Source organism: Leishmania panamensis (genome assembly GCF_000755165.1).
Source record: "Leishmania panamensis strain MHOM/PA/94/PSC-1 chromosome 12 sequence".
Classification (NCBI taxonomy): domain Eukaryota; phylum Euglenozoa; class Kinetoplastea; order Trypanosomatida; family Trypanosomatidae; genus Leishmania; species Leishmania panamensis.
In genome coordinates, this window is record NC_025857.1 from 320,449 (window position 1) to 347,840 (window position 27,392).

The 27,392-nt window shown below is 59.3% G+C and overlaps 7 protein-coding genes across 7 annotated transcripts; all 7 read left to right on the plus strand.

The window, feature by feature from the left end:
- Window positions 1-807: 807 nt before the first annotated feature.
- Window positions 808-2,550, plus strand: LPMP_120640 (primase 2, putative; the record flags this gene model as incomplete). Its single annotated transcript, XM_010698743.1, has 1 exon — window positions 808-2,550. The coding sequence occupies one exon, from the start codon at window positions 808-810 to the stop codon at window positions 2,548-2,550; it is 1,743 nt and encodes a 580-aa protein (XP_010697045.1).
- Window positions 2,551-5,117: 2,567 nt separating this feature from the next.
- Window positions 5,118-6,980, plus strand: LPMP_120650 (hypothetical protein; the record flags this gene model as incomplete). The annotated part of the gene is made up of 1 exon (XM_010698744.1): window positions 5,118-6,980. One exon carries the CDS (start codon window positions 5,118-5,120, stop codon window positions 6,978-6,980), a length of 1,863 nt encoding a protein of 620 aa, XP_010697046.1.
- A 2,660-nt stretch (window positions 6,981-9,640) lies between these two features.
- LPMP_120660 (serine/threonine protein phosphatase-like protein) lies at window positions 9,641-12,340 on the plus strand (the record flags this gene model as incomplete). The annotated part of the gene is made up of 1 exon (XM_010698745.1): window positions 9,641-12,340. The coding sequence occupies one exon, from the start codon at window positions 9,641-9,643 to the stop codon at window positions 12,338-12,340; it is 2,700 nt and encodes an 899-aa protein (XP_010697047.1).
- A 4,357-nt stretch (window positions 12,341-16,697) lies between these two features.
- On the plus strand, window positions 16,698-17,720 carry LPMP_120670 (cytochrome c oxidase subunit IV; the record flags this gene model as incomplete). The annotated part of the gene is made up of 1 exon (XM_010698746.1): window positions 16,698-17,720. One exon carries the CDS (start codon window positions 16,698-16,700, stop codon window positions 17,718-17,720), a length of 1,023 nt encoding a protein of 340 aa, XP_010697048.1.
- A 2,596-nt stretch (window positions 17,721-20,316) lies between these two features.
- LPMP_120680 (hypothetical protein) lies at window positions 20,317-21,555 on the plus strand (the record flags this gene model as incomplete). The annotated part of the gene is made up of 1 exon (XM_010698747.1): window positions 20,317-21,555. The coding sequence occupies one exon, from the start codon at window positions 20,317-20,319 to the stop codon at window positions 21,553-21,555; it is 1,239 nt and encodes a 412-aa protein (XP_010697049.1).
- Window positions 21,556-22,686: 1,131 nt separating this feature from the next.
- Window positions 22,687-23,187, plus strand: LPMP_120690 (hypothetical protein; the record flags this gene model as incomplete). The annotated part of the gene is made up of 1 exon (XM_010698748.1): window positions 22,687-23,187. The coding sequence occupies one exon, from the start codon at window positions 22,687-22,689 to the stop codon at window positions 23,185-23,187; it is 501 nt and encodes a 166-aa protein (XP_010697050.1).
- A 766-nt stretch (window positions 23,188-23,953) lies between these two features.
- Window positions 23,954-26,485, plus strand: LPMP_120700 (hypothetical protein; the record flags this gene model as incomplete). The annotated part of the gene is made up of 1 exon (XM_010698749.1): window positions 23,954-26,485. The coding sequence occupies one exon, from the start codon at window positions 23,954-23,956 to the stop codon at window positions 26,483-26,485; it is 2,532 nt and encodes an 843-aa protein (XP_010697051.1).
- Window positions 26,486-27,392: the final 907 nt, after the last annotated feature.

The window sequence follows — 27,392 nt, forward strand, 5'->3', positions numbered from 1 at the left end:
TTCACCCCTTTTTTTTCCTTTCAGCTTTCTTTTCAGCTACGTCTGACGCGCATACACCCGAGAGCACCGAGCAGGCACGCAGGCGCCTACAGTACTACCGGCGCGTTCACGCCTGCCACGCATACTTGCAACAGCCGAAGCGAGAACGAGCGAGCAACTACCCCTTCCCCCGTGCGTGACCGGTCTAACGGAAACGTGCGCGAATCTCCTCCACTTTGTCCTTCCTTTATCCGTCGCTTTTCTCTTACATAGACGTGTTCAGCGGTAGAGAGGGAGAGGCCCGCGCGCACACACGCACGCCCTTTCACCATGCGTCCATGCAGGAATCTCCTTCAGCGCTGCCTCGGCGGCACACTGTGCAACTCGCCTCTTCTTCTTGCCTCCGCAAGGTCAAATCGAAGTGGCAGCACTGGGGGCCGTGCTATGACTGCTGTGGCGTCGCCGGACACAATTGAGATCGACGGTGAGCTGTTCCGCTCGACGGAGTACCAGCACGGGGGTGCGACGGGGTCTCGTCGACGCCAACGCCGCACACCAGCGCAAGTACTAGCCAACCAGGGCGGCGACAGTGGATCTCAAGGTGCTGCCGGTGACGCTGTGAACTCTGTAGAGAGGCTTCTGAAGAAACATGAGGTGACTGCCGACGGCGGCTCCGCCAACGCTATCCCGGTTTCACTCAAATTTCGGTCGAGGGTAAAGAATGGGCTAGTGACACCTCCCACGCGTGCCGAGGAGCCGGCATCTGGTGGAGGCAGCGGCAGTGACGGTGATGACCTTGGCGGGCCGGCTTCTCTGTCATCTTCGGCGATGTCGATCATAAATGAGCAGCAACATCAGCTCTTGACAAACCCCTTCCGTGGCCTGCACGCCGATGTGTCCCGCAGCTATCGTGTCGACCAGCTGATGGAGGGGGCGACCGCGACTGACTTGATCCTCGCCCGGCAAGAGAAGAAGTCCACCGCTTTCTCCTTCTTACACTTTCGCGCTGGTGCGCGTTTCTATGAAGGACACTGGGGGAGCGTGGCTGACATGCAGGCGCAGCTCGATACGTTCGCCAAGGCTACGCAGACGACCTCGTCAAAGCGCATCTCTACTTCATACTTGCGCGGCACGCCGATCCCTGGCTTCACGCTATTCAACAACGATCTCGGCTTGCAAAGCCCGTTAGTGCAGTGTAGCTATCCGCTAATCGTTGCTCAGCGGCTGTTGCTGTTCCCCGATCATTTGCGGCACTTCCACACCATCTGCGGACGTGAGCAAGTGCCGTGTGACTTCTACGCAGACCTCGACCTTCCCGGCGAGTCTGCCGTCGGGGCGGAGAAGACGCTGCTGGAGGTACTGAAATACCTGGAGGTGCGGTTGCCCGGTGTGGGTTTCACTGACCCCTTCTTTCTCGTCCTGACGAACGCCGTACCAAGCAAGGATAAGATGTCGTACCACATTCATGCTCGGAGCTTCACGCACTTGAAACATCGAGCGCTCGACACCAGCAGCGGGGCACAGCGCAAGTCATCATGCAGGAAGACAAAGACGCGCCGCAAGAAGGCACCGACAGCGTCAACCCGCCGCGGATTAGACGAAGAGAGTATAGACGAGGAGCACGACAGCGATCCCTACGACGACCTGAGTGACATGGTCAGCGCCGTGGATGGCAACCCCAAGGGGTCGGCGTCTTCGCGCCGCGGCAGTGCTGACCTCACCAGGGTGGTGGCGTTTCAGGACTACCGCGCAGTAAAGCTTATCGCTGACGAGGTGAATCAAACACTCGGTCGGGATATCATTGACCAAAACTGCTACCGACCAAACGGTATGCTGCGCTGCGTCTTCAGCGCAAAGATGCCCTCTGCGCAGGATCACAATTACCGTCTGCAGTCCGAGAGCAGCGTGGAGGCAGCGCGCAGGCGACTTGTGCCGCTTGTGACAGCCTCCGACCCGGCATTGCAGCGGTACTTGTCGGAGACCGAGTCGGTGCTCCGCACCATGACCGATCCTGAAATCCTGGAGCTGACCTTCGTCACCAGGCATCTGGACGCGGACCCCAAGGTGATCAAGGCCGTCCACGAGCATGCTGCGAGTCTCGTGGCGCACAAGAGCCACGGCCAGGACGGGAGTGCGGAGCAGCAGCACCGCGCCGCCGTGCTGCATGCGACAAGAAAGTATGGCTTTAAGCTGATTCGCTCACGCCAGATCATGGGCCCACAGGCAACGCAGGCTGCGGAGTACGATGCCTATGGCAACGTCGTGTCACCCTTCCTTACAGAGGCTGCAAAGTGGCGCCGTTTCAAGACGGTCACGGCGAAGCTGCGCACCTTGCCACCTCGGGCGGCGGAGACCTATGACGTGTGGGTGCGCGTCGGCCTCGCCCTCCATAACTTCAGCAACGAGGACCACGTCTTCGAGGAGTGGGTGCTTTTCTCGCTCAAGTCACCGCTCAAGTACTCGCGCGAGGTGTGCCGCAAGAAGTGGGTGCAGTTCGAGCGTAATCCCGACGCGCTGAACTGGCGCCGCGGGTACAACTACCTGAATTCGACCGTGTGGCGCCAGGTGTGACGGGGCCAAAGGGGGAGAGGAGGCGGGGAGATGAGGAAGGGTGGGTATACACATGCTTGCTACACACTCCACATGCGCATCACGTGGGGGCGCTGACAGGCTGCGAAGGACAGGCAGAAGGGTTGTGAAGGTGCTCTGTTGCGGCACACGCTTGCCGTCGTTTTTTTTTTTATAGGGCTGGCAAGCGTGTGCCGTTGGAGAGGCGGCAGGTATCGCGTGGAGCGAGGAAGCGGTGCGTGTGTGTGTGTAAGCCATGCGCTTGTGGTTCGCCCTTAAGAGTCCAGGAATGTCTTCTTGTGGGCTTGCTGAAGCGTAACAACAGAGACGGAGAGAGAGAGAGGGGGGGGAAGGAATGGCGGGAGGAACAAGAGCCCACTGTGGTGTCAGTGGCTGTGGTGACGATGATGGCGTTGATGAATAGGTGGATGAGTGAGGGGTGGCGTGTGAGCTCAAAGCGCGCGTTTGTGGCAGTCCTAAAACTGTCTACTCTCTCTCTCCTCTCCCTTACCGCGGGTGTTCATCACACGCGCCACTTAAATGCGCCGCCGCCTGCACTTTCTCTTGGTCTCTGTCACTCCTCATTTCCTTCGCAGGTTTTGCTTCCCCACATCATTCCTCCTCTCTTCCCTGTGTTGAATGGGCCCCCTCTCCTTTCTTCAACTGACTTCTTTCCAGCACCCCTGCACTCCTTCTCTTACGTCTCCTTCGCTTTTCTCATCACCCCACCCTTGACGTGTCTTGCGTACGTGCCACAGTCGCTGCTTCTCTCCACCTGCGCCTTTCTCTCGGCAACTCCTCCTCCTTCCCCCCCTCGGTAGTTTGGGTGTTTTCGAAAATTTGTATTTACTTTGTGGCGCGGCGCCTACCGCTGCGATGTGGTTTCCTCCTCCTCCTCTTCGCCGTCTTATAGATACACCCTTCAGGTCTGTCGTTCGCTCTTTTTTCTGCGGGTTCTTCCTGTACCTGTGCATAGGCTACGCCATTCCCCTCTCCTCTCGCTCGTTTTCTCTCTTCCTGGTGAGGTCGTGGGGGAGGGGTGGAGAAGAGGGGGGCACCGGGTGGGTGTGGGGGCCTTTGCGCAGGAGACGCGGCTGGATGTCGAAGGTGGGGGGAAGGTGGAGTGAGGACGGATTCCTGAATGGCTGTTGTGCTAAATTGCGCCGATGAAGATCTCACGCGTGTACAGGGAAGGTGGGATTTTTTTTTTTGGCTGGCGCCACTATGCATGAAGTGTGTGTGTGTGTTCTCGTCTTTTCCCGCTCTGGCCTCCCTGCGCGCGCCTCTGTCTCTCCCTCTCTCGTTGGCGGGGGCGGGTGGGCCGCTGTTGTCGCGGCGGCGGTTTTTTCTCGGTGTGACACGGCGTTGAGTTTACTTCTGCGTGTGCGCTCGTCCCTCTCTCCTTCACTTTTCGTCCACATTTCCGTTACTTTTATTTGCGGCCCTTCTGGGTGTTTGAGTGATCACTTGTTTCTTCCATTCCCTCCCTCCCTCGCTCCCTCGCTATGGACGCGCGTGCGTGTGCCTGCGAAGGAGCTACACGGGGGTGCTTATATATATATATATATATGGGCGAGAAGTGGTGTGGGGTGGGTGGGTGGGTGGGTGAGGAGACTGCACCTCGTCTCTGTCCCCTCGTCTGTCTCGCTGGTGTGCATTTGTGTGTGTGTCTGTGCGCGGCTTGGTGTCTTTCGATGTGAGGGCGCGTTGTCGTCATCTTCGTTGCCCGCTGGCCATTCTTGAATGGGTGCGACCGACAGTTTTGTTCGTTCCAACGTACTTCGGTGGATCAAAGCAAACACTCAGGCACTAAAAGGCAAGACGACATACTGACCGAAAAATGGCCTTTCCCCGAGCGCATTCTCGAACCGCAGGGGCTCAGCGCCACGGTTTGGGGTAGGGGGACGATGCGGTGTCGCCATTCTGCTGCCTCGTCTGCATCGCGCTTTTCCGGGCGCCTTCGCGCCTGTTGCTTGTGTCTTGTTGGGCGCGTCTCTTGGGGGGTGGCGGGCCCTTCTCCCTCCAGTCCCCCTCCCCCAAGAGACGCGCCCCTCGTCCCCATTGCAGCGCATGCGTGTTTCTGTGTGTTGCACGTGCGTCTTTGGCTGCCGTGTGGGTGGAACGCCCTGTGGGCAGTGCACACGGCATATTCTTCATTGTGTTCACACCTCCATCGACTCCCCTCTTCCTGTCCTTGCCTTGGGCTACTTTCTTCTGCACGCGCGTCTGTCTGTCTGTCTGTCTGTCTTGCGTGTGTTGGTATGCGCCCTCTCCTCTCTCGTCTCTCTCTCTCTCTCTCTCTGTGTGCCCCTGCGAACAGCAAAACAACGCGCAGTCTTTCTCTTCACGGCGCTGCAGCTGGTCGCTTCGTGCGCGTTCTTTCTGACTCTCTGCTCTTCCACACGCTCTGAAAGGTAGGGGGGGGGGGAGGAGTTGTTAGCACTGCAGGTATGTAGCGACCAGAATACACTAAACACCTGCGCTGGCACACATACACGCACGTACATACAACATCCAACACCCTGACATAGCGGAGAGGTATGCCTCTCCATCTGTGCTGCTCGTCCATAATGACACAGCCACCGAGCGCCTCGGAGAAGGAAAAGACGGCCCGACTTGTCGAGTCGCTTTCCAGGCATGAGCAGGTGAAGCTTTTGGCGGAGGCGCTCCTGCGAGAGTACATGCATCGCCGCGGCCTGCGCGAGACACTGCGCACCTTTGACGCGGAGAACCCGCGAGACGAGCGCACCATCTCGTCTCGCGCTCTCATGCGCCAACTGCTGAACATTCCTGTCGAAGGCCGGCCGTCGCGTCTGCAACTCACCGCTTCTTCCTTAGCAAAACCGCAGGCGCCAACCTTCATGGAGGAGCTCTGCTCCTACCGGCTGACAAAGCGCAGCTACAGGATCCCGGACGGGAAGCAAAGTGGCAAACCGCACTGTAGCCAGGAGGAGGAGGAGGACCCAAGTGATGTAGAGCTCCGCGCATTGCATGCGTCAGCAGATGCACAGCGGGCGGCAAAAGCTTTATGCGAGCAGAAGCAACGCGAGTACGAAGAGCTACTCGCCGCGGAAGAGGCCTATCAGCAGCGCAAGGAAATGCATAAGGACAAGAAGAAGCGAAAGCACAAGGGCGCGAGGAGGCACAGGGACAAGCAGCGCGTACGTGGCGACGCTGACAGTAGCGACGACGGGGCAGAGAGCGAAAGCGGCAACAGCGATGGTAGTGAGAACGAGGAAGGAAGTGCGCTCAGCATCGGCTTTTCCCATACATCGAGAAAGGCTAAGTCAGTTTCATCGAGCAAGTGCAGGATGCCGGACGAGTCCAGCGGTGGGGCGAAGGAGGCCGCTGTAGCAGTGGGCGCGCACTGGCAGCCTCCAGGTAGTGCTGCTCGAGCAGGCGCCAATCATAACACCGCGGACGATGGTGTCTCTCGTCATTCTGCGAAGCGCATTTTTGGTCGAACAGCGGATCTCGAGTTGGACAGCGACGATCACGAGGTTAGCAGCGACAACGAAAAGGTGGGGCTGTTCGGGCTTAGCGGGGCGAGTCAGCAGGTGCTGATGGCGCGAATTCGCGCAGGGAGTGAGCACTGGCCAACGCAGGCTCATGGGGGTGCCACTCATGCTCACGCCAGCAGCACGCGAAATCATAACAGCGGCGTGAGTGCTTCAGGCAACTCTCTGAGCGCTGCACCTGCCGCTCTCTCGACGGTAGCTGGGCGAGATGCAGGTGGTAGAGAGTTTGGCTCGCTGCGCAGCACTCGACCAGTTGGACGGGCGGCAGTAGACTTCGACCCCAACGGCGCGTATGAGTCTCCGTCCTTCTCTGGGTCACTCTCCGCCACTGTACCTTCTGGCGTCAACGGAGGCGTGGCTGCGCTCCGCATGAAGACCTCACCCATCCCCATTCCTGGCCTGAGCGCAGATGGTGCTGCGAGCGGGTTGAGCAACACGTATAGCAGTGGTTTTTCTCTGGCGAGATCGGCTGCCAAATCAGCCTCAGGCATTCTAGTGCGGCATAGGGACGCGCCGCCGCAGCGCGACCGTGGTGCGGCCAGCGACGGCCCGATTCACTCGTACGACCGAACCGCGGTGCCGCGCAGCAGCGCGTTAGCCGGCAGAAGCGATGGCAGCAATGCGCGCACTGCCCTCCGCAGTTCGTCTCCGAATGCCTCTGCTATGAGTGAGTCGACTTCCTCCGGGTCCTGCCATACGCCTTCTCGATCATTTGCCAACAGTATGGGTGGCGCTGGCGGATCAGGCGGAGGCGGGGGCAGTGGATTGCGCCACGGTATCGGGTTCCGCACGTCGTCTACTTCTGCGGAAGGAACGGCGCTTGCGTCGACCTCAGTCACTGGGGCCGCTGCCCTCGCTGCCGGTGCTGCCAAGCCGAGCCGTAAAGAGCGCTGTGTAAAGCTGCTCGTGGATTGATGAGAGGTGTGAGGAGCGCTATTATGTGTGTGTGTGTGGTGAGCGTGTGTGGGGGCGACTGGAGGCAAGAGCACAGGGACGACGTCTGGTTGCACATGAACAACCAGCACCTACCTCTGTGTGCCTCGGCTTGAGTGTGCGGGCGCCTGTGTGCGTCTCTTTCGCTCCCCCTCCTCTCTCTCTCTCTCTGTGTGTGTGGAGGGTCTGTCGTGGGTGTCAAGCGGCGGCTCAGGCTGCCATTCTCTCTCGCCCTCGCCCTCTCGCTGCTTCTGCTTTCCCGTACTGTTCGAGATGGCATTTGGCATTTGGCTTTTTTTGGCAGCGACGGTGGTGGACGTCGTCGTCGTGAGGGGGAGGGAGGAGGGAGGAGGACAAGGCTGCGTGTGGTATCACCTTTGCTGTGCGTCTACCTGCGCAGGTCGGTGCTTCTCCCTCTGTGTGCAGGCGTTGCACATTCAGCACAGCGACGGATTCGGACGAGGATGTCGATGTGGTGTTCCCCCCTCTCTCTCTCTCTGTGAGCGTCTCTCTTCCCTCCACTCTGGAAGGAGGGGGGGGGGATAGCAAACAAACAAGACCAACAATGAGGGAGAAGACAAGTAGACCGTGCAGTCTGGTTGGGTGGCGAATGCGATGGAGGAGTGAGGGTGGCGTTGCTGGTCGGTGATGAGGGGTGAGCAGCTCGTGTGGATGCGTGTGTCTGCCTGCGCACTGGTGGGACCCATGGGATTCATGCAAAGACAGCGCCAGTCAACAGTCACGTGCACACGCGCACGCACTAGAAAGGACAGCAGCGCGTCTTCCTGACTCCTCTTCGCGCCTATCCTCTACGGTTGTTTCAGCTCAAGCACGGTGCTTGTTCCCATCCCCCTCCTCCTCACGGGTGCGCCTCCTTCGTGCTACGCACACCTCGCGACCCTCCGTCAACCCCACAGGCACGCACACGTTTGCCGGAAAGAGCAGCCGCCGGTGCCTAATGCATCTGTGCACACACAAATACGAGGTTTTTTCTTTGGGAGGGAGGGGCGCACAGATGCGATGCTGACCGTGCGGGGACTGATATGCCATTGCGTGTACCCCTCCGTGCTTGTGTACTTCGTATACATGAGCGCGCTAAACGCACCTCTCTTTCTCGCATTGCGGCAGTGTGCGAAGCGCATGCCTGCGCCACCTCCCCCTTTAGCGGACACAGCCGTTCCTTTCCGTTCTCTGCCCGCTCGTTCGACATCTCGTCTTCCCCCGGCTTCCTCCTCTCTCTCTCTCTTTTTTTCTGAGTAACTTCCTGCGTCTTTGCCTTTACACTGGCAACACGCCCACCGCTGCCGCCGCTTCTCGTGGCACCACTCCACGACGACCATCGCGACGACCCACCCTTTGGCACACATACCTCATACGTACGCGCCCCAACACGCGACCTTCCTTGCTGCAGGTGTATGCTTGATTCTGGTGCTCCTCTCTCTGTTCTGTCTGTGTTTTTTTTTTTTCGCGTTACTGTCCTCGTCCATCTCCCCCCCGCTATCTTCCTCACCTTCCTTGTCTCACGTCATCTTTGTTGGCCTTTCTTTTATTCTGTCCGTGCTTCTTCTTCCCCCCCTCTCTCTCTCTCTGTCTGTCTGTCTCCCTCCCCCTCACTTTACTGCAGGAGTAGAGCAAAATCTCCTCGTGGTGTTCCTTGGCCGCCCCTCCCTCCCTCTCTACTCCTCCCTCCCTCCCCCAGACACACTCACTGTCACTGCGCACCTCGCAGTTCACCACTTTCCCAACTTGGAACTTGCCGACTCTCTTGCGCGCGCTTTCTCTCGTTCACTGTGCCTCTTGTTTTTTTTTTTTGCCTCTTTTGGGCGCGTCTCTGTTCATCGCGTGCGTGTGCCTGTGCGGTGTGTATAGGCTGCCGCATCAGTGCACCCCTGTTGTTCACGTGCGCGCTGCCTCGGATCGATCGAGCGCTTGAGCAAGCAGCGAAAAGGGAAACCGAACTACACCCTCTCCTTCCCTTGCGTGTGTGGGAGGGAGGGCGTGTGTGTGTGTGTGTGCAGGACATCGTTATCCTCACCCGCAGCCACCCCCAAGCCGTAACGGCGACTGCGGCTTTGGGCATTCTTTTGTTTTCTGTAGGACATCGGTGGCAGCTCGACCCCCCCTTCCCCTCCTTCCCCTCGCTTTCACACACACAAACGCACTGGTGCGTGTGGGTGCTGGTGAAAGCGGAAAAACTTCTTGAGCGGAACACCCAAAAAGCTCGCGCGACGGGAGGGTCAACAGAGCGAAGCAAAGCGCCCGCACCTCACCAAAGAGGTAGGCTGTCTGAAAGGCGCAGCTGCGCGCTTAATACGCAGACGCCACACGCGCACAACTTCTCGCACACTGGCTGGCCTTTTTTTTTTGGGTTTCTGCGTCGTTGCTGCGGTCTTGATTTTTTTTTTTTCGGTTGAGGCAACGGTTACGTGCCAGCGATGGGGTGCGATTCATCCAAGGAGAGCGTGGCGCACAACATTACATCTGCGAGCAGCAGGAGCAGTCGAGGGTGCGTCGAAAGGGAGCGAGCTAAGCAGCACAGTTCCAGCAATGAAAGTACAGCACCCAAAGGCGAGCTGAACGCCAATGGCCCCAGCAACGGCGGCTACCATCACGGCGGCCGTACGACTGGCACCGGCGGCGCCATGCCGGATCAGAGTCGCTGGCCAATGTGCCACTTCTGCCACCGCAAGGTTCCGGACAAGGACTACAACGCCCACACCGTTATGTGCGACGAGCGCGAGGTGACCTGCTGGAACTCGTGGTGTCGCCAGATTGTGCGCCAGGGTGACCTGCAGAAGCACCTGGAGGACTGCGGGAAGCGGCAGAAGGCAATCTGCCCCAAGTGTGGTGTCGAGATCCTGGCCACTGACATGTATGCGCATCGGGATAGCTGCCAGCCGAAGCCCTGCCCACAGTGCGGGGAGTTGTGCATCACACGCATTCACGAGTGGTGCCCCAAGGCAATCCTGGGCAAGGTGAAGCTCATCCGCGGCCCCTTCGCGACGGAGGAGCTGCAGCGCCGCTTCATACCACCCGGAAAGGAGAAAGACCCGAGGGCCAATCTCGAGTACAACGTGGCGCGGATGCAGCTGCTGTGGCGTTGGATCAAGTGCAAGGCGATGATTGAGGAGACGATCTTCCGAAGCGTTTACAAGGAGATGGACCTAAAAAAAGAGGGCTTTGCCATCTTCAAGGCCCACGACAAGGTCAACGAGCAGCACGTCATGGCACCGAAGCGGTCACGATCGGTGATTCAGTCACCCATGGTTGCCCCAGCAACCTCCTCTCACTACTTTCCGGTGAACGCCAGCGTCCCCATCACTCTCCACCATGTCGAGCGGATGATCAAGGACATCAAGAACCACGTGCTTCTGCCGTACCCCGCCGCTTGGCGCGTCTTCACCGACGCGATGAACCACCTGAACACCATGCCGAACGTCGTGCGCGTGTCGCCGGCCGTCGGGGCCCGCGTGAGCAACGGTCGCGTAATTCAGGGCTGCAAGATAGTCGTCGTCGGTGACTTGCATGGCCAGGTTGCCGACCTTCTGCACATCCTAAAGGAGAGCGGCATGCCGAGCGAGAGCACTCACTACATTTTTAATGGTGACTATGTCGACCGCGGCGCATGCGGTGTGGAGATCCTTCTCATCCTCTTTTCCCTGATGCTGGCGTGTCCAAAGTATGTCACGCTCAACCGCGGCAACCACGAGTGCGACTACATGAACGATGAGTACGGCTTCGATGTCGAGGTGAGCACCAAGTACGACCGCAATGTGTTCCGACTCATCCAGCGCTGCTTCTGCGCCCTGCCGCTGGCCACGCTCATTGGCGGCAAAATCTTCGTTGTTCATGGCGGTCTGCCGCGGCGACGCGGGGTCAGCATCAACGACATTTCACGCATCCAGCGCTTCCGGCAGATTCCAATCCCCAACTACTCACAGCCCGAGGAGGATGAGATCTTCCAGGACATGCTGTGGTCTGACCCAGTAGAGGACATAAAGGGCTGGCGTGAGAGTCAACGTGGTGCGGGTGTCGAATTTGGCTCCGATGTGACGACGGAGTTTCTACAGAACAACAAGCTGGAGCTTGTCGTGCGTTCGCACGAGGATTGCCTGAGCGGGTACGAGGAGCACCACAACCGCAAGTTACTGACGATTTTCTCGGCTAGCAACTACGACGGACCGAGCTCGAACTATGGCGCCATCTGCACCTTCATCGGCGACAACCTGGAGCCGTCTTACCACACGTACCAGATGTTCGAGGACGAGTACGACGAGTCGCAGTTGATCAGCCTCGCCGATTCTTTCACGCTAACGGTGTCGAACATGGCCAAGATGAGCCCCTTCAACGCCACCGTTGGGGGCACCATCAGCGGGCTGAACTTGACTGGCTCTGCAAGCCGAATGCTACTGCACCGTCGGACCAAGGACGACATCCTGCGTGAGCTGCGCGAGCGCATCTACCAGAGACGCCATCGCCTGCTTGCTTACTTCTCGAAGCTCGACCGCACCAATAAGGGGTCGCTGTGGGTGATCGAGTGGGTGGAGTCGATGCGCAACGTGCTGAACCTCGACCTGCCGTGGCACTTCCTCCGCGGCTACCTCGTCGAGGTGGACGCTCACTCGCGTATTTGGTACGCCTCCTTCCTGAACAACTTCCACAACGTCCTGCACGACCTCTGGGGCGACGAGTGGCGGCAGTCGGTGTGCGCCCGGGTGCTGCAGCAGCAACGCATGAATCACCGCTCGCAGCTCGTCTCCGCCGCCTTCAACAAGGAGGTGGTGAATTACAACGAGTTCTGCTCTGTCATTCGCGCCATCGATTACACGACGAGCGACTGCCAACTTTTCCAGCTGTTTGAGTCGTTCGACGAGAAGGGCAACGGGCACATCAACGGACCGGAGTTTGTGAAGAAACTTCAGCAGATTGCCAACGGCAAGCCCGACCCGCTACTGTGGGACATCGATGCCATGGAGCAGCTGCAGAACATCGTCATCCAGGGCCGTAGTCAGCTCCCCTCGCTGTTCCGCGTGACTTCGAAGGACAAGGCGCTGTCAAAGGAGCGCTTCATGGCCGGCATGGCGCAGCTCAGCCGCTGCATGCGCAAGCAGTTGACGCAGCCACAGAGGGAGGCTATCTTTGAATTTATGAAGCAACGCGTGCCCGAGGGGTCGGAGATGACCTTCGACGTGTTCCTTCTCTGCGTGTACGTCTTTGATCGTCGCACTGTCGCTGGGCTGAAGGCGTCGTACTCGCTTTCCGAGTTGATTGAGTTAGGACTGGGGCCCATCTCTTTCCGCAATACGAGCTTATCCAGTCCCACCAATGGGCACCACGCATAATTAGTGATGGATCCTCGTAATGGAGAGCTGACACGCATGTTGGTATGTGTGTGTGTGTGTCTTATTATACTCTCCGTATTGATGCTGATGTGTAATCGAGCTTGTTGCACTGGTCACTTTTGCCTTTTCGTTCTTCATTTTCTCCCGCTTCCAGTATTGCGCTGAGGCGGGAGCCGTTCTACCGGTGGTGTGATGTGGAAGCCGAAGGTGGCCGGAGCGAGAGCGAGTGAGGTGGAGGTTCGTTGGGTGCCAGGACGGTTGTGCGCTTGGCTGCCGTGCCCCTTCTGTTGCTTTTTCGTGTTCGTCCCCCTCCATTTTTACTGTTGGGCAGCCCACCCTCCCCTCCCCTTCGCTTTGCGGTGTGTGGCCTTTTTTTTCGGGGTTTTATTTATTTATTATTTCAGCTTCTCTTTTCCTCTTCCGCCGTGTGTGTGATCCGCCCCTGCCTGCGCGAACGCGTCTTTTTTTTCTTGTCGTGGTTGTTGGCATTTCGCTGCTGAGTCCCTCCCCTCCCCTCCCCTCCCCCACGCCCACTGCGCATGTCGCGGAGCCTGCGGTGCGCTCTTTTTCTTTGTTGCCTCTCTTTGCATGCATACGTGTGTGTGTGTGTGTGTGTGTGTGTGTGTGTGTGCAGGCGTGAGATAAACAGTGGAAAGGGGGTGGGAGAGGCTAGAGGGAAAAGGAGAGAGGGGCCGCTGAGGCGGTGGTGGGCGGAGAGGGAGCTTTGCGTGTGGCGTGCCATCTTGCCGGCAGAGTACGACCGCGAGAGGTGAGAGGGCGTGCCGCGAAGGATTGGCGATGCATATCGAACGAGGATTGGGCAGAAGCGGTGCACGAGGGGTGACGTTCACGTGAGGGAGGACACGGCTTAGCAGGGTCGAAGGCAGATGAGGACTGTGCGTGTGCGTGTGCGTGTGTGTGTGTGTGTGTGTGTGGTGGTGGGGGGCACACAGGTACAGCCGGATGGGATTCGATCCCCCTTTCCCTTCACGCTCCTGCTTATCTACATAGTTGTGCAACCCAGTTTATTCTCGTGAGGACTTCACCACTCCTTTCTTTTAAAGCACGCCTTTTCACGAGTGTTCAAGCATGGCGAGAAGCGGCCACGTCGGGACGGAGGAGCCAGCGGCGAAGTTCGTACAAACCCCGCAGCTGCTCAGGGAGAGGGGCGTATGATCGACTACAAGACGCTCCGCGAGAAGGTGCAGTCTGCGTGGTCAAACAGTGAGCAGACCCTCTGCACGGAGGCGGCGAGAAGGGCTGCCGGATGCGGCGGCGACGGGCGTGTGCGACTTTGCCCTGTGTTGCGGCAGACAGCAGGGCGCGCCCATTGGAGGGCGGAACGGATGAGGGGCACCACTCCTTGGCGAGGTGGAAAAGGTCAGTGTGAAAGAACGATACTAGGGAAGATTCCATTAACCATGCGAAGTTCCACTCGCTCACCCCCAGTGGGGACGGTGATCGCGACGTACACCGTCTTCTTGGACGATGTCGAGGAATCTGTGGTGGAACTCGGTGCCATGGCAGTGGGCGTTCCAGCCGTTTAGCCGCCTCTCTACCATAGCTGGTCTTGGGCGAAGCGTCTCCACGGCGAGCGCGCAGGTGAATACGGCGCAGGCGTCGCCCAAGTGGAATACCCGCCTTTTTTTTTTTGCCAAGGCAGCTTGACCCAGCTGGTTGGCCAACTGCTCGAGGAGGCAGCACCGAACATGACAGGCGACGCGGCTGCCGCGGAGGACGACCTCAAACACCACCACACGGCGGAGCTCTTCCGCCCCACAACTCAGCAGACGACCAGAAAGGGGAAGCAGGACGATGCCCCTGCGCACCGTGGCAACTCAAACAGAGGTGCAGGGGGGGGGGGGCGGCGGAGGCAGGCGAAGAAGGCAAGCCGCCGGTTGACCCCCTTCCTGGCCGTCGACGGGGGGCCTGGGAAAGACGCAGCCGGCAGAGTTGCTGACACAGTCGCTGGGCGCGGTTCTTCGTGAGCAACACGCGGCGCTCTACAGCGAGGCGATTCCCTCCCCAACAATGACGCGAGCGGCAGGCGGGCGGGTGGGAGGAGGGCGCGCCTGTCTGCCAGGGCGGTGCATCGACTCGGACAGACTCGCCCATGTCAGTGCGGTGACGTGATCAGCGGTCTCACCAGCGGTTCTAGCGGGCCACTTGCGATAGTTGAGAGCTGCAGCTGATGCCAAGCGCCCTGTGGAGCTTCGACCTGGCGAAGGCGGTCATATCCACCTGGACGTGCGAGCGGCAGGGGCGTGAGAGTGAAAGCGGCCAACCGCCTCAAGAGCCCCTGTGTGGGTAAAAGGTGGTGGGCCCACTCAGCCCTCCCCTGCACGCGAGCCAGACAGACCAATGCGATTGACCGATGTCGCCGGAGCTCTGAGCAGAGAGCGCCGCGAGGGGGTTTGGGCGAGAAACCAAGACGCACCCGCGTGCCCCGCTGCACCTCAAGGAGACGCGAAGACACCTCACAAGGAGCTCTCGAGAGCCCAGCCGCGCGCCGCACTCGTCCTGAAGCTGGTGTGGCACTCCGCACGAAGGATCGGGCAATATCCGAGGGCTCGGAGAACTCACCGACGACTTCAGTGTGCGCATCTCACGACCCGCCATGGAAAGGGTGCGAAGCTCCGCGGGCTGTATGCGACAGGGGCGCCGTTGCCGCGAGAGGACCCGCTGACAAACCATGGGTACCTCACAGCGAATCACTCGGCACACGCAGAGCCTCGAGCGGCGATGCTGTGTCTGCAGCCCCTGCTCTCAGAAGGGCTGGTGGGCGCCAGAGGCCAGACACTGCGCATCGCACCGGCCACGGGTCAGTCTGCAATCGCGGCAGCACAGGGGACGCACCACGGCTTCGGCGGAGTCGGAAGAGTCCACTGGCTTAACCGGCCGCGCGCGCACACAAGACGCCTCTACTTCTCAGAGGGGGCGTAGATGCGGCGCTTTTTTACATTGCAATCCAGCAACGCTTGGTGAATGACCTGCCCCGCAGCCTCGCCAAGGACTGCGGCACCACTCGAGGTGCCACGCGCCGCCCCGCCGACGACTCGGCACTGCCTTTACTCGCGCCTGAGAAGTCTCCGCTATGCGGGCGGCACTTGAAAGGCTGTCCCCGCTGGTGGCAACGCGGTCTGGCGGGTGACAGACTTCTCTCAGCTTTTGTCTTGTCTGCAGGGGCTCAGCGCGGGATCAGCACCCTTAAATGCAGCCATGGAGGAGGAGCCACAGCGGGGGGCTTCTCGTCCGGGCACTACGAGGCCCTTTTCCTCTATGCCCTCGCACCACAAATCCCACGGAACCACCGCAAGTCGGCTCCGCCGGTCGACGTGCTGGGAAGCACCAAGGCGACCAGTTAGCGTGTGTGTGTGTGTGTTTTCCCCCAGCCTGCCTAGCTCACCCCGGCGCTGAGAAGGCTAACGACGTGCGACGCACACGAAACGGGGTCCAGCCCAAGTGGAGGACTCCTGCGCCGGCACGCAGAGACGTACGACTGCAGGGATGGACAAGGCCTGGTCATGGCTAAGCCTCTGCTGAAAGGGGAAATGAGCCCCGCAAGCGCAGCCAAGGCACGACAAAATTTGTTCTTTCAAGTGTGAAGGAACGCTGAAGAAACGCATGCGACTAGCAAGAGCTGCCAGCACTACCCACCACGCTCTTTTTCATCCCTTCACCCCTCTTTCTTACTCAGTTGAGTGACAGCACACTGGTTTACGAGAGTGTGTATGCGAGCTTATGCCACTGCCCTCCCCCATTTTTACCATGGGACGCTCCGCACCTCGGATGAGGCGTGCTTAGCTTCTCCCACACAAGCGGCCGTCGCTCGAGGGCTCTGTTGTTCCTTGCGAGATGCCGCGTCCGCGTGCTGTTTGCTTCTCGGGCCCCCGCAGGGGCCCCCTGTTTGCCCCCCCCACCGCCACCATCGATACCTCTGCGTGTGTGTGTGTGTGGCTGTGAAGGGATGTGACCCCCGCTGCCGCTGGGGACTACAGCGCGGAAGTGTGCGCACTTCTTCGTTCGCCTACGCCCTTTTTTTCCCTTCAGCCTTCTGCTGCTTCATCTCATCTTTGCCATCCCCCTTTCCTCACTCGCTCCTCTTCCTCGTTGTGCTCGTTCTGTATGTGCACCCCCCCTCCCCCCGCGCTGTGCGACACAACCGCACCCACGGCCACTCAATATCACACGCACACCCATGCACCCATTCACTCCTTCCTCACCCTCGCAATGGTAGCCCCAACACACCCGCTCGTACGCTGATCGCTCGCTCTCGCCGTCGCTAGGAAGCACCATACCCCACCACCCTTTTTCTCCTCTTTTTAGTTCTTCGTAAGTATACAAAGTCGCAGCAGCAATGTTTACGCGCCGCGCCGTGTCGTCTGCGCTTGGCGCCGCCGCTGTGGCGATGTCGTCGTCGCTGTCTGTGCAGCGACGCTACGATCACGACCGCTGGTACGGCCACGCACTGGAGCTGGACACACACAACTACAAGTTCAACGGCGAGCCGCCAAGCTGGATGAAGGCGCACGCGAAGACAGAGGAGGAGACCAACTTTGCGAAGAGTGTTCTGCCGCACATTGACTTCGCCTCCAGCTACGAGTGCTTACTCTTCGACGCAGATCGTCTAAACACTCACCTCAACCGCAAGGAGTTCGGGAATGAGATCAAGTACCGCCTCGAGAAGCAGGCCAACACTGTCGCCCGAGCACAGCAGCTGCTCAAGGACAGGAAGGCCGGGACCGGCCCGGATGCTGAGAAGTCTGAGAATGTGCTCATCGCCCGCGTATTCGATGAGGAGCACGTGCAGGCAGAGATGAAGTACGTCAAGTGCATCCGTGCGAATGAGTTGGCCGAGGATAACCGCCTCGATATCCTGCCCGGTGGCTCGCCCAACTCGCTGCGTGAGAAGACGCGCTGGAACCTCAACACAGAACTTCACCCGGCCGACCGTGCGGAGATTGGTGCTCGCCTAACGGCGTGGCTGCCGGAGAAGTACCACATCGTCTACTTCGATGACTTTCAGACTGTGGCCGCCAACGACACGACCGCGCGGAGGGAGATGCTCGAGATTGTGGAGAGTGTGAGGAAAGAGTACACCGCAGAGGCAAAGGAGGGCGGCTACGAGAGCGACCTCAGGGAAACCGTGGCGGAGCTGCTGGACGACGTCGACCCGACCCGCGCCATCACGATGGAAGCCATCAAGGGGTGTAGTAACTTGCAGCAGCTAGAGGACTGGTCCCACCAGGTCCACGAGTACAACGGCGACCACCGCATCATCGAGATCTACGCCCGCGCTGCCGAGATTACGAAAAACGCCGAGCACCAAGAGCTGGTGAAGCAGATGCGCGAGTGGCGCAAGCTGGCCACGCGGAACTAGCGGGGAAAGCCAGAGAAAGTCTCCAAAGAGAGTACTGCGGCTCTCTGCACAAGCAGCTGTCGCAGTTCCGTGCCCGATTGGCTCTTTTTTCCGCTTTCCTCGTGTCGTGACAGTGACGTTGACGACATCGCTGACCGGTGGCGCACGTGTCTCTGCTCTTCGGCGTGGTTGCGCGAGCGCCACAAGCGCACAGGGCACGCGTTAGTCGTGTGTGAGGCTCGCTCGCGTACGCGTGTATGTGTTGTGTCGGTCTTATGCTGTGTGCTGTAGATGCCCCTTGATTTCTCTGTGCTGCGCCTATGTCTGTTGATGGGTTGAAGGGGATATGCGTGTGCGTGTGTGTGTGCGCTTGTGCCTGAGAGAGGGAAGAGATGAGGGAGTGGAGGTGAGAGGGATGCGTCACGTAGGCCCTCATCGCAAAGAAGTCCGCACATCCACACCCACACACATCCACATGCACACACATTGCCGAGCAACACAACGGCAAATCAAAAAAATATTTAAAAGTGTGTAGTAGTGTACGATAGCGGAAGGAAGAACGTGTTTTCGCCTGTGTGTCTGGAGGAGGAGAGGGGGGGGGTGAAGGAGGGGGAGGGAGGGGTGAGGTCGGACCGGCAGAGGATAAGCTCAAGGGGTACGTACGGTGTAGACGTACCCACCCACTACCACAAGGGTTCCCTCAGCGATATCGGAGTCTGTGCATAATGCGTAACGTGTACGTGCGCCATGCCTCTCCTCCTCCTTCCACACACTCACGCTCTCCTCTATCGGTCTAGTAGTACACGGTGAAGGGAGGCGAATACGCGAGGTAACTACAAAAAACATTGGAAGGAGCGATTAGCGAGCGAGTGGATGAGAAGGCGAGAAGGAGCGAACGGGGAGGGGGGGGATATGAGCACGTGAAACGCTGAGGAAGAAGTGAGGTGGTGCTTTTCTCTCTTTCTTGCTTTTCGTGCTCTCTCTTTTTTCCCTTTCCCCCTGCAATGTGCCCTCCGCCAAGGGTGTCACCCCTCCCCCCTCCCCCCACACACACGCACACACGCAGAGTGGATTTTCCTCGTATCGCAGCGCTCTTGTCTTCTTTTTTTCTCTCTTTGTTTGTTTCGCCCTTTTCGATTGTTTGTGAGTTCCCCTTTTTTTGTGTTGTGGGCTGCGGCTGCGTGTTTCGCATGGTCGTTTTCTTGGCTGATTGTTTATATGATTATTAGTTTATTCGTTCCCCCCCTCCCCCCCAGCCGTCCCCGTGCGATGGCCATCGCCGTCTCTTTCCTCTTCTCCGTGATGTCGTTGTCAGTACGTGGCGCATACATGTGTGTCTTTCGCTTTCTTTCGCTTTGTCTAGAGAGGGTAAGGCGGCAGGAGAGGAGAGCGGCACCCGTTCCCCCCCCTCCTCCTCCTCGCAAGGCACTTTATAGCGTTGGCTGACTCCAAAAGTGGGGCGCGCAAAGTAGACAAGGGGGTGCGCAGAAAGGGGATGAAAAGGGGGGAGGGGCTGGCGAGAGAGGGGGTGCACTCCCTCGTTCTTGTCCCTGTTCTGTTCCACCTTCGCTGTGGCCCCCCTTGTACCCAGCCTCACCACCACACATACGCCTACCTGCATGCGTGGTGGTGAGGCTGGGTACAAGGGGGGCCAGAGTGTCTCTCTCGCTCCTCGCTTTTTTTCTCTCTGGTACTCCTATCTCAGATGACTACCCTACACACACACACACGCACCCACCCACACAGACTCGCCCAGGCGACGAAGTGAGGCGCGCGGTGAAGCACTTGCCGAGTTCACTGCTGCGAGCGTGTGCGTGTGTGCTTGGGCGAAGTATGGAGCTAAGGAGAGCAAAAGAGGGCGAGATAGAACGAGAGGGCGGCGGCACGCGGTATTCCTACCACTGGCAAAGCAGTGAACTCACGGGCACTCGCTGGTGCATGTGCGTACTGTGTTCCCCCTTCACCTCTGTGGTGACTCGCCTTTTCCCCTCTCATGTCCACCTCCCGCACAGGCTCTCTGACTCATCTCGACTCGAAGTTGGGCCTTGTTTGTGCGGAGGGCGTGAGCGTGTGGTGCGCGACGCCCGCCCAGGGTTGTGCGTCTTCACGACACCTGCGCTTCCCCCGTGCCAGTCCGCTTCTCTTCTTTTCCCCCTCTTCGGATGTCTCTCTCTTTTTGCCGCAGTCTCCGCTTTCTCCCTCGCGACTGTTGCTGCCCCCCCCCCCCTCCCCCCACGTTAGCGCGCGATACCCTTGGCTGGTGTAGAGTAGGCAAACGGCATACATCGTTGAGCGTACCTGAGCAGTGGAGGGAGGGGGCGGGAGGAGGCTGCTAGGAAGGCGTCAGTCACACTGACACACACGCACCGGCGCCCCTAATATGCCCACTGCGGCACACAAGTTGCGCACACAAAATCAGCAAACAATCCACACGAACACGTGCGGTGCGAGGGGGGGTGTAGGGTGCTGGACCTTGCATGCACATTCCATCCATCAAAGTGCAGGACATCATCGACTAGCAAGTAAAAAGCAGACGACTGTCACTGCCGGCGTTGCCGACTCCTCGCGCTCTCGCCTCGCTTCGTCGAAGTTGACAACTCAGTGCGACAAGCCACGAATGCCGAAGGGACGTAATGGCGGGACGTCGTCCTCATCAGGGGCGATCAAGGGAATTACGAAGGCGTTCTCCTTCTGGCAAGACCGCGAAATCCACTTCGGCGCGTCAGCGGCGGCGCTGAAGCTGCGCGAGAACACGGAGCACGTCTACGCTGCCTTCAATCATGTGGAAGATAAGAAGGGTAACGAAGGGCACTCCGGTACGCTGCTGGTGACAAATCTGCGGTTGATTTGGTCGAGCGCGCGGCGGCAAGCTGTGAATATAAGCATCGGCTACTACTGCGTGCAGAAGCTGACAGTGCAGGAGATGGCGTCGAAGCTGGTCGGTGGCACGACGGAGTGCGTTACGCTCAGTGCTAAGTACGGCACTAGGCGCTTCCAATTTATTTTTCTGGAAGGCAACGGCGTTGGCGGCGCTAGTCAAGGGGGCAGTCCTAGCAGCTTTCGCAGGCGACCAAGCAAGGGCACGGCCACCGATCAGAGCTTGTACTGCACTATTCGAGCTGTCTGGAACGCGTACGAGAGCACGCGAGTTTACCGTGAGCTCCGCGTGCGTAGCGCTGTTGTGCAGCACGGCAACCTCCTCCTCCTCGACGGCGAGAGCGTCATCTCCCGCACTGCTGGTGTCAGCAGCGTCAGCAAGGACGAAGGCCGCCTTGGCACCCTCGTTGTGACGAACATTCGCGTCGTTTGGTTTGCTGCGGCGGAGCTGTTCAACGTGTCCGTGCCGTATCTGCAGTTTGTCGGCCTACGCTCACAGATGAGCAAGTTCGGGCAGGCACTGGTGATCGAGACGTCCAGCTATGCTGGCAACTTTGTGCTGGGCTTCCGCATTGACCCGGAGGAGAAGCTGAAAGAAATGTACACGGAGATCAGCACGCTGTGGCGCACCTGGACGACGCGGCCGCTGCTCGGCATGAAGGTGACGCTGCACGACAACATGTCCACAGCGGTGGTGCCAGGTGCTTTGGAGTCGAAGGGAGAGACCCCCGGCAGCGATAGCACGCACGGAGAGGACGCTCACCGCGGCGCCGGCTCCCCGCAGAGTAAGCGGCAGACGGAAGGGCAATACGTTCTGCGAGAGGCGCCGATGGAGGCGTTCGCGGCCTACTACGCGGATGATGGCCAGAAAGGAGCAGATCGACGGCCCGTCTACGAGCCGTCGATCGGTCTCGCCGTAGAGAAGCTGCGGAAGGGGGCCACCATCCAAAGTCTCTGGGACACCTCCGTGCCCCCCTGACAGCAACATGGAGACACAACGAGCGACTGCGCAGTGAGCGCTCACCATGCTGTAATGCTTCCTCGGAGTCTTCTTGATTGAACGCAGCACAGGCTGGCACCGATGCGTTTGGCCCATCCAAGTGCTTGAGAGGTGACACGGCGATTTACCCTTTCACGCACCGTCTAACAAGGGCCTACCCCCGAGCCCACCTTAGTCTCTCCCAGTGCCCGTGTGTTTTCGTCTCCCCCTCCCTCGTATTTTCTTATTCGTCGTGCTCACCGCGTGGTGCTCGGGGAAAACGGGAAAAGGGCGCAGTGCGGGTGTATGCGGCAGCCCTTCACACTCCCCCTTTTTCGCATGATCGTCTTTGCCTCCCTCCGCCCTGTTCTGCAGACTGTCGTTGCTGTCATGATTTGCGTACCTTCTCACCTCCGCATGTGCGCCTTCTCTCCTGCCTGTGTTTACTGTTGTCCTTCAACGCCTTGAAAAGGGGCGGCGGCCGGAACTGCTCATCACGAGGTAGGCGCGCCTTTTCTTCTGACGCGCGTCTGCCTGTGTGAGGGGGTCATGAGCGCGGCAACGCCGCGGACGACCCTTCGCACCATGCAGACATGTGGAGGGAACACGTGTGTGTACGCGGTGGGAAGCGATGCTGGCGGGGGGGGGGGGGGGAGGGGGTCACCACCTGACTTGCATCTCTCTCTCTCTCTCTCTCTCTCTCTCAATCGTCACGTTTCAGCGGCGCGTGCCCTCGTGCTGCTGCCATATACCCCCTTCACTGCAAGACCGTATGGAGTACAGTCGCTTGGACACGTTTCCTTCGGCGACTTCACTGACTTTTTCCTCCTCAGTAGTTTGGTCTTCTCCCTCCTCCCCTCTCTTCTCTCTCCAGGTCGGACGGTGTCTGCTGCAGGCGGAGGCAACGCGGGACAGCAGCAGCAGCAGCAGCCGGACGTGCGCGTGTCTGTGCGTGTCTCTTCAAAATCAAGCAGACGAAGAAACCAAACAACTGAGGCGGAGGCAGCGTGGCTGCCCTGTTTCTTCACCCTCTTACCCACTCACTCTCACTCACTTCTTCGCAGGGATGATTCTGCTACCTGGTCTACATACTCATACACATGCACATGGACACGCTGTTCCCGCGACACCATGCAGATCATTCTCAAGAATCGAAATCGCTTCTTCGCGGTGGCGCTCTGGAGCGGCGTGACGACCGTGGTAATGTTTTGGCTGGTGATGCGCCGCACTGGCTTCAACACTGCCTACAGTCGGTGCACCTACCTGGTGATGATGGGGGAGTATAAGCAGCTGCTGGAGCCTGGCGCATTCCCGAGCAACGAGCGCCTTCCACCTCACCTTCGGCTTGACAGGCTTTCTTACTTGGACTTGCCCGATACGGAGATTGCGCTGCCACCGGTGATTGATGTTAGTATCTCGGACAGAGATCAGGTGACACGGTTAGAGAGCCAGCTACCCTCAACGGAGCGGTCGGACTTGCATGTGCACTTTGGGCCGTTCCAGTCGCAAACGATCATCATGACGTCGAGCTCGAACGAGCGGTACGTGCGGCGGAGACTTGGGTTGTCCGAAAAGGATCGTAAAAGCCTGGAGGTCGAGGAGCGGCAAGTGCTTGAGCGGGCGCGGACTTGATGTACGCGACTGGGGTATCTACCAAGGACGAAACGAACAGCAACAAGCAAAACAGGGGTGGAAAGGGCTGAGGAGGGGGGAGGGGGCCGGTGATGGCCATCGCGCTGCTTCCCTCCTCTCTTCTCTCTGCGTCTGGCAACGTGCACGAGCGCACGAGGGGTGCTTCAAGTCCCCCCCCCCCCGGAGAGGAGGGGCTGAGGGACGCGGGGTCGTCACCAGTGCTGTCTCTTCCCACCTTTTATCCCGCACGTCTGCCCACGGAGCGTCATTCATCCTCACTGGCGGTTGGTGACGACGACTACGTGGGCTGCCGTCTGATGTTGGAGGGCTTCTGCTGGCTACTCCACTCTCCCTCAGCCTACGGCTCTCGCTTTGATGTCAATGACGGAGGTCTTTCGACGACACTGTACACGCGTGTGTATGTGTGTGTGCTTGTTTCTCTCCTTTTCTATATTTCCATCGCTCTTCCCCCTCCCCCCCTTCTCTCTCTCTCTCTCAACCGTGTGGCATGGAGTGGGCTTCGCTCGAGCCATATACACGGCGAGTGAAGTATGCAACACTGCCACTCCGCAGCTCTTTCTCCTTCTTTGATCGTATTCGCCACTTTGGGCGGTCTTGCTGCCTCTGCACGTGTGTGTACAGACTTCCTGATTGCAGCCTTGTGAGCGAGTCTCTCCGCCGAGGCGGCTTTCTTTCTCCTTCCACTCCCCAGCCTACTCTGACAGGCGAGCTCAGCTCTTTTTATTCCACCTTCTCGAATTGCAAGATGTACGCGTCACTTGGGATATCGTCAGAGCAGGTGTACGGCGACATGTACACGGCGTGGCTGCGCGATACACACGAGAAGAACACACCAGATGTCAAGCGACTGTATACGACCACGATCGAGAACGGATTCGGTGATCAGAAAATCTTGTTGCGCCGCCAGCGGCTCGGCGCTAACTTCATCAACAGCCTTGCACCACTGCTGCACCAGTGCTCGCTGGTCAAGCTCGACCTCCATGCCAACGTGTTGCGTGATGTCGGGTGTGAGCTGCTAGTCCACGTGCTGCGGGATATGCCACAGCTGACGCACCTTGACCTAGGGGCGAATGCCATCGGCTCCTCCTCGATTGTGACGGGCAGCATCAGCGGTGACAGCACGGCTTTTAAGAGCAAAGGCACCGGCGGAAGCATTCCAACTGGCACCCTCGCCTCTCGCCCAGGTGGAGCGGTGGCCAGCGGCATCGCGGGTGGTAGTGGTGCTCGCAGCAGCAGCAGCTATCTCAACGCCATGCAGGCTCTTGGCAGCGCTATTGCGCAGCACAAACGTCTGGCGGTGCTCATCCTCGGCTCTGACAGGGAGGAGGCTTACGTAAATCAGATCGAGCCCATCGGTGCCATGTTGGTGCTCGAAGGCTGCGTGCTGAGCCGCACACTGAAGCGGCTCGATCTAAGCGGCAACCCCTTTGCCATGAACTGCGGTACTCCGTCTGCTGGCGCGGCGTCGGGGTCCGTTTCGCCGACTGGCGGCGCCGCTGCCGTCACCCGCGTCGGTAGTACGTCGACGCCGGAAACGGATCGAGCTGAAAGAAAGGGTGGCGGCTCGTATGGGATGCGTTGTGCCCCGCGCACACCAGTGCAGCTCCTCGCCCTGCTCCTGCGGACGTCTGTGGCGCTCACGCACTTGACGCTGCGATCGGTGGACCTCACAGACGGTGGGGCGGCGCAGCTCTTTGAGGCCGCCGGGGCCAGCCGCACCCTTCAGCATCTTGACCTGAGCTCTAACGGTCTCTCTTCTCGTGTGGCTGAGATGGCCGGCATGCTGCTGCGACAACGCACCACCGCCGTGAGTGGCGGCGCCTTGGGGTGCACGTTGCAGTCGTTAGTGTTGGCACACAACGACCTGTGGGACAACAGCGCCGCTGCAACGCAGGCGCACCGCGGTAGTTTGGGCATCGGTGCCCCCACTGCAACCGAGCAGACGATGTGTGGTGGCAGCCGGCTAGATGATCGTGCTCAGGGTACGGCGTCAGTGGCACCGATGCCATCGGCTTCGGGGTCCAAGTATGTCAGCCGCACGCGCGCATTGCGGGATGACGTTCAGGACGACACTGGCGTTGTTTTTCAGTTGGAGCATCACTCACCGCCGACGCTGCCGCCGCGTGACCACTCGTCCGGGCTCGTCCTCCTGCTCGCTCTGGGCCACGATCGCTTCATTACACGTCTTATCCTTGACGACTGTGCGATGGGCGACACGGTTCTCTCCACCCTCTGTCGGTCGTTACTGACAAACGCGATGCTCAAAGTGCTCTCGCTGCGGAACAATCACCTCTCACCCGATGGCGTCGTTCAGCTCGGCCGCTCCTTGTGCCGCCATCCTTGTCTGGAGAAGCTCCTCCTGTCTGGCAATGCGATCGAGGACGAGGGTGCCTGCGCAATCACCACGGCCCTTGACCAGCCTGATGCATCGCTGGAAGAACTGGACATTGCCAAGACGTGGCTGGGCGATCGTGGACTGATTGCCATTGGTGTGGCACTGCAGACGAATGTCTCACTGCGCGTGCTACACGTCTCGGACAACCACTTTACCCACAACGGTGGTGCCTCCTTCGCAGCGCTGCTGGAGAGCAACAACGTCGTCGTGCGGTGTGAGCTCGGCGCGACGAGTGTGCCGCATCACATTCGGCTTCGGGTGGAGCGGACGACGGCACGCAACCGCACCCGGGCCGAAAACGCAGACGCTGACGCGCTCAAGGCGGAGGTCGTCCGTCTCCACTACCAGAAGTATAAGCTGCTGGAGGCGCATCTGGAGCTGGCGGCACTGCGCGAGAGCAACGTCGAGGTGAAGCGTACTACCGAGAACTTCGACCTGCAGACCAAACAAGATCAGAGCGACTTGGTGAAGCGCATTCGCGAGCTCGAGGAGCAAATCGAGAATGCGAAGCAGCAGGAGGTGCGGTATACAGAGCAGAAGGCGAAGCTGGAGGCTGACCTGGCCAAGGCGGAACGAGCCCACGAGGCGGATATGACTTATATGGCGGAGCGGCTCGCCGTCGAAGTTGATCTGCGCGAGAAGGCCGAGGCGGAACTTCAGCAAAGGCAAGAGGAGCTGAAGGGCTGGCAGGAGAACGGGCCAGAGCGGGAGGCGCAGAGGCGGGAGCAGCTTGCGGTGCTGAAGGCGGACCAAGAGGCTTGGTCTTCGCAGCGCAAGGGATACCGAGATCGCACGACTGAGCTCCAGCGGGAGGTTGCCGCGCTCGAGGCGGCTGAGTCTAGCAAGACGTCCAAGAAGCGCAAGAAGTCCGTGAAGGTGTGAGGAGGAAGAACTCCCCGGTATGCAGGAAGAATTTTGTGCATATCTGTCATGATGTTTTGCTTTGCTCTTTTCATCCTTATTCTGTTCTCTCTCTCTCTCTGTGTCATGTAAACCAAGCACCTCTGTCTTTCCCTTCTTTTTCTCTCCTCTCCTCTGAGCGTGATGGGCGGGCCACCACCTGCGCTTCTTGTATGAAGAATCAGACAGGCAAAGACACCATCGATGTTATGTATGTGTGTGTGGGGAGGGGGAGGGGACGCGCAGATCGACCTGCCACTTTCTTTCCTTCCCCAAGCACCCCTTTCTCCTCGCTCTTCCTCTTGCTGATGATGTAATGCTGGCAGGAAATGGACCCTTTGATTCTGCCATCGTGAAGGGAGGGAAGGGGGAAGAGGAACAAGTGGAGCTGCCGTGTGTGGCTGCATGCGCGCGTCCGCCTCTTCTCCGTTTCTCTCTCTGCACACGCGCTTGCCTGTGTGATGCAGAGCTGCGCGCGCGTGTGTGTGTATGTGTGTGTCTCCCTCTTCGTACTTTCGTAGAATCTCGCCGCGCTCTCTCCACGATACTCAGACGCATTCCACCTACCCCCTTCTCTCCCAACCCTCGCTCTCTCCTCTCTCTCTTTTCTCCTTTCTCTCCGTGTTGTTGTTCACTTTACTTATCCCAGTTTCTGGGCTCGAGTCACCCCTCCTCTTCACCCTGCTACTAGCGGCACTTACTCTACGCCTCTTCCTCCCACCAAGCACTCACTTGACCCACTTGTCAGAAGCTACAAGAGCGACGGCGACCGCCTCCCTCGCCCCCTCTCTCCCCTCCCCCCCCCCCCCCACACACACACACCTCACGACACACACGCGACTACGTACTACTACGTACGTACCTACCACCGACGACGTACGTACGTACT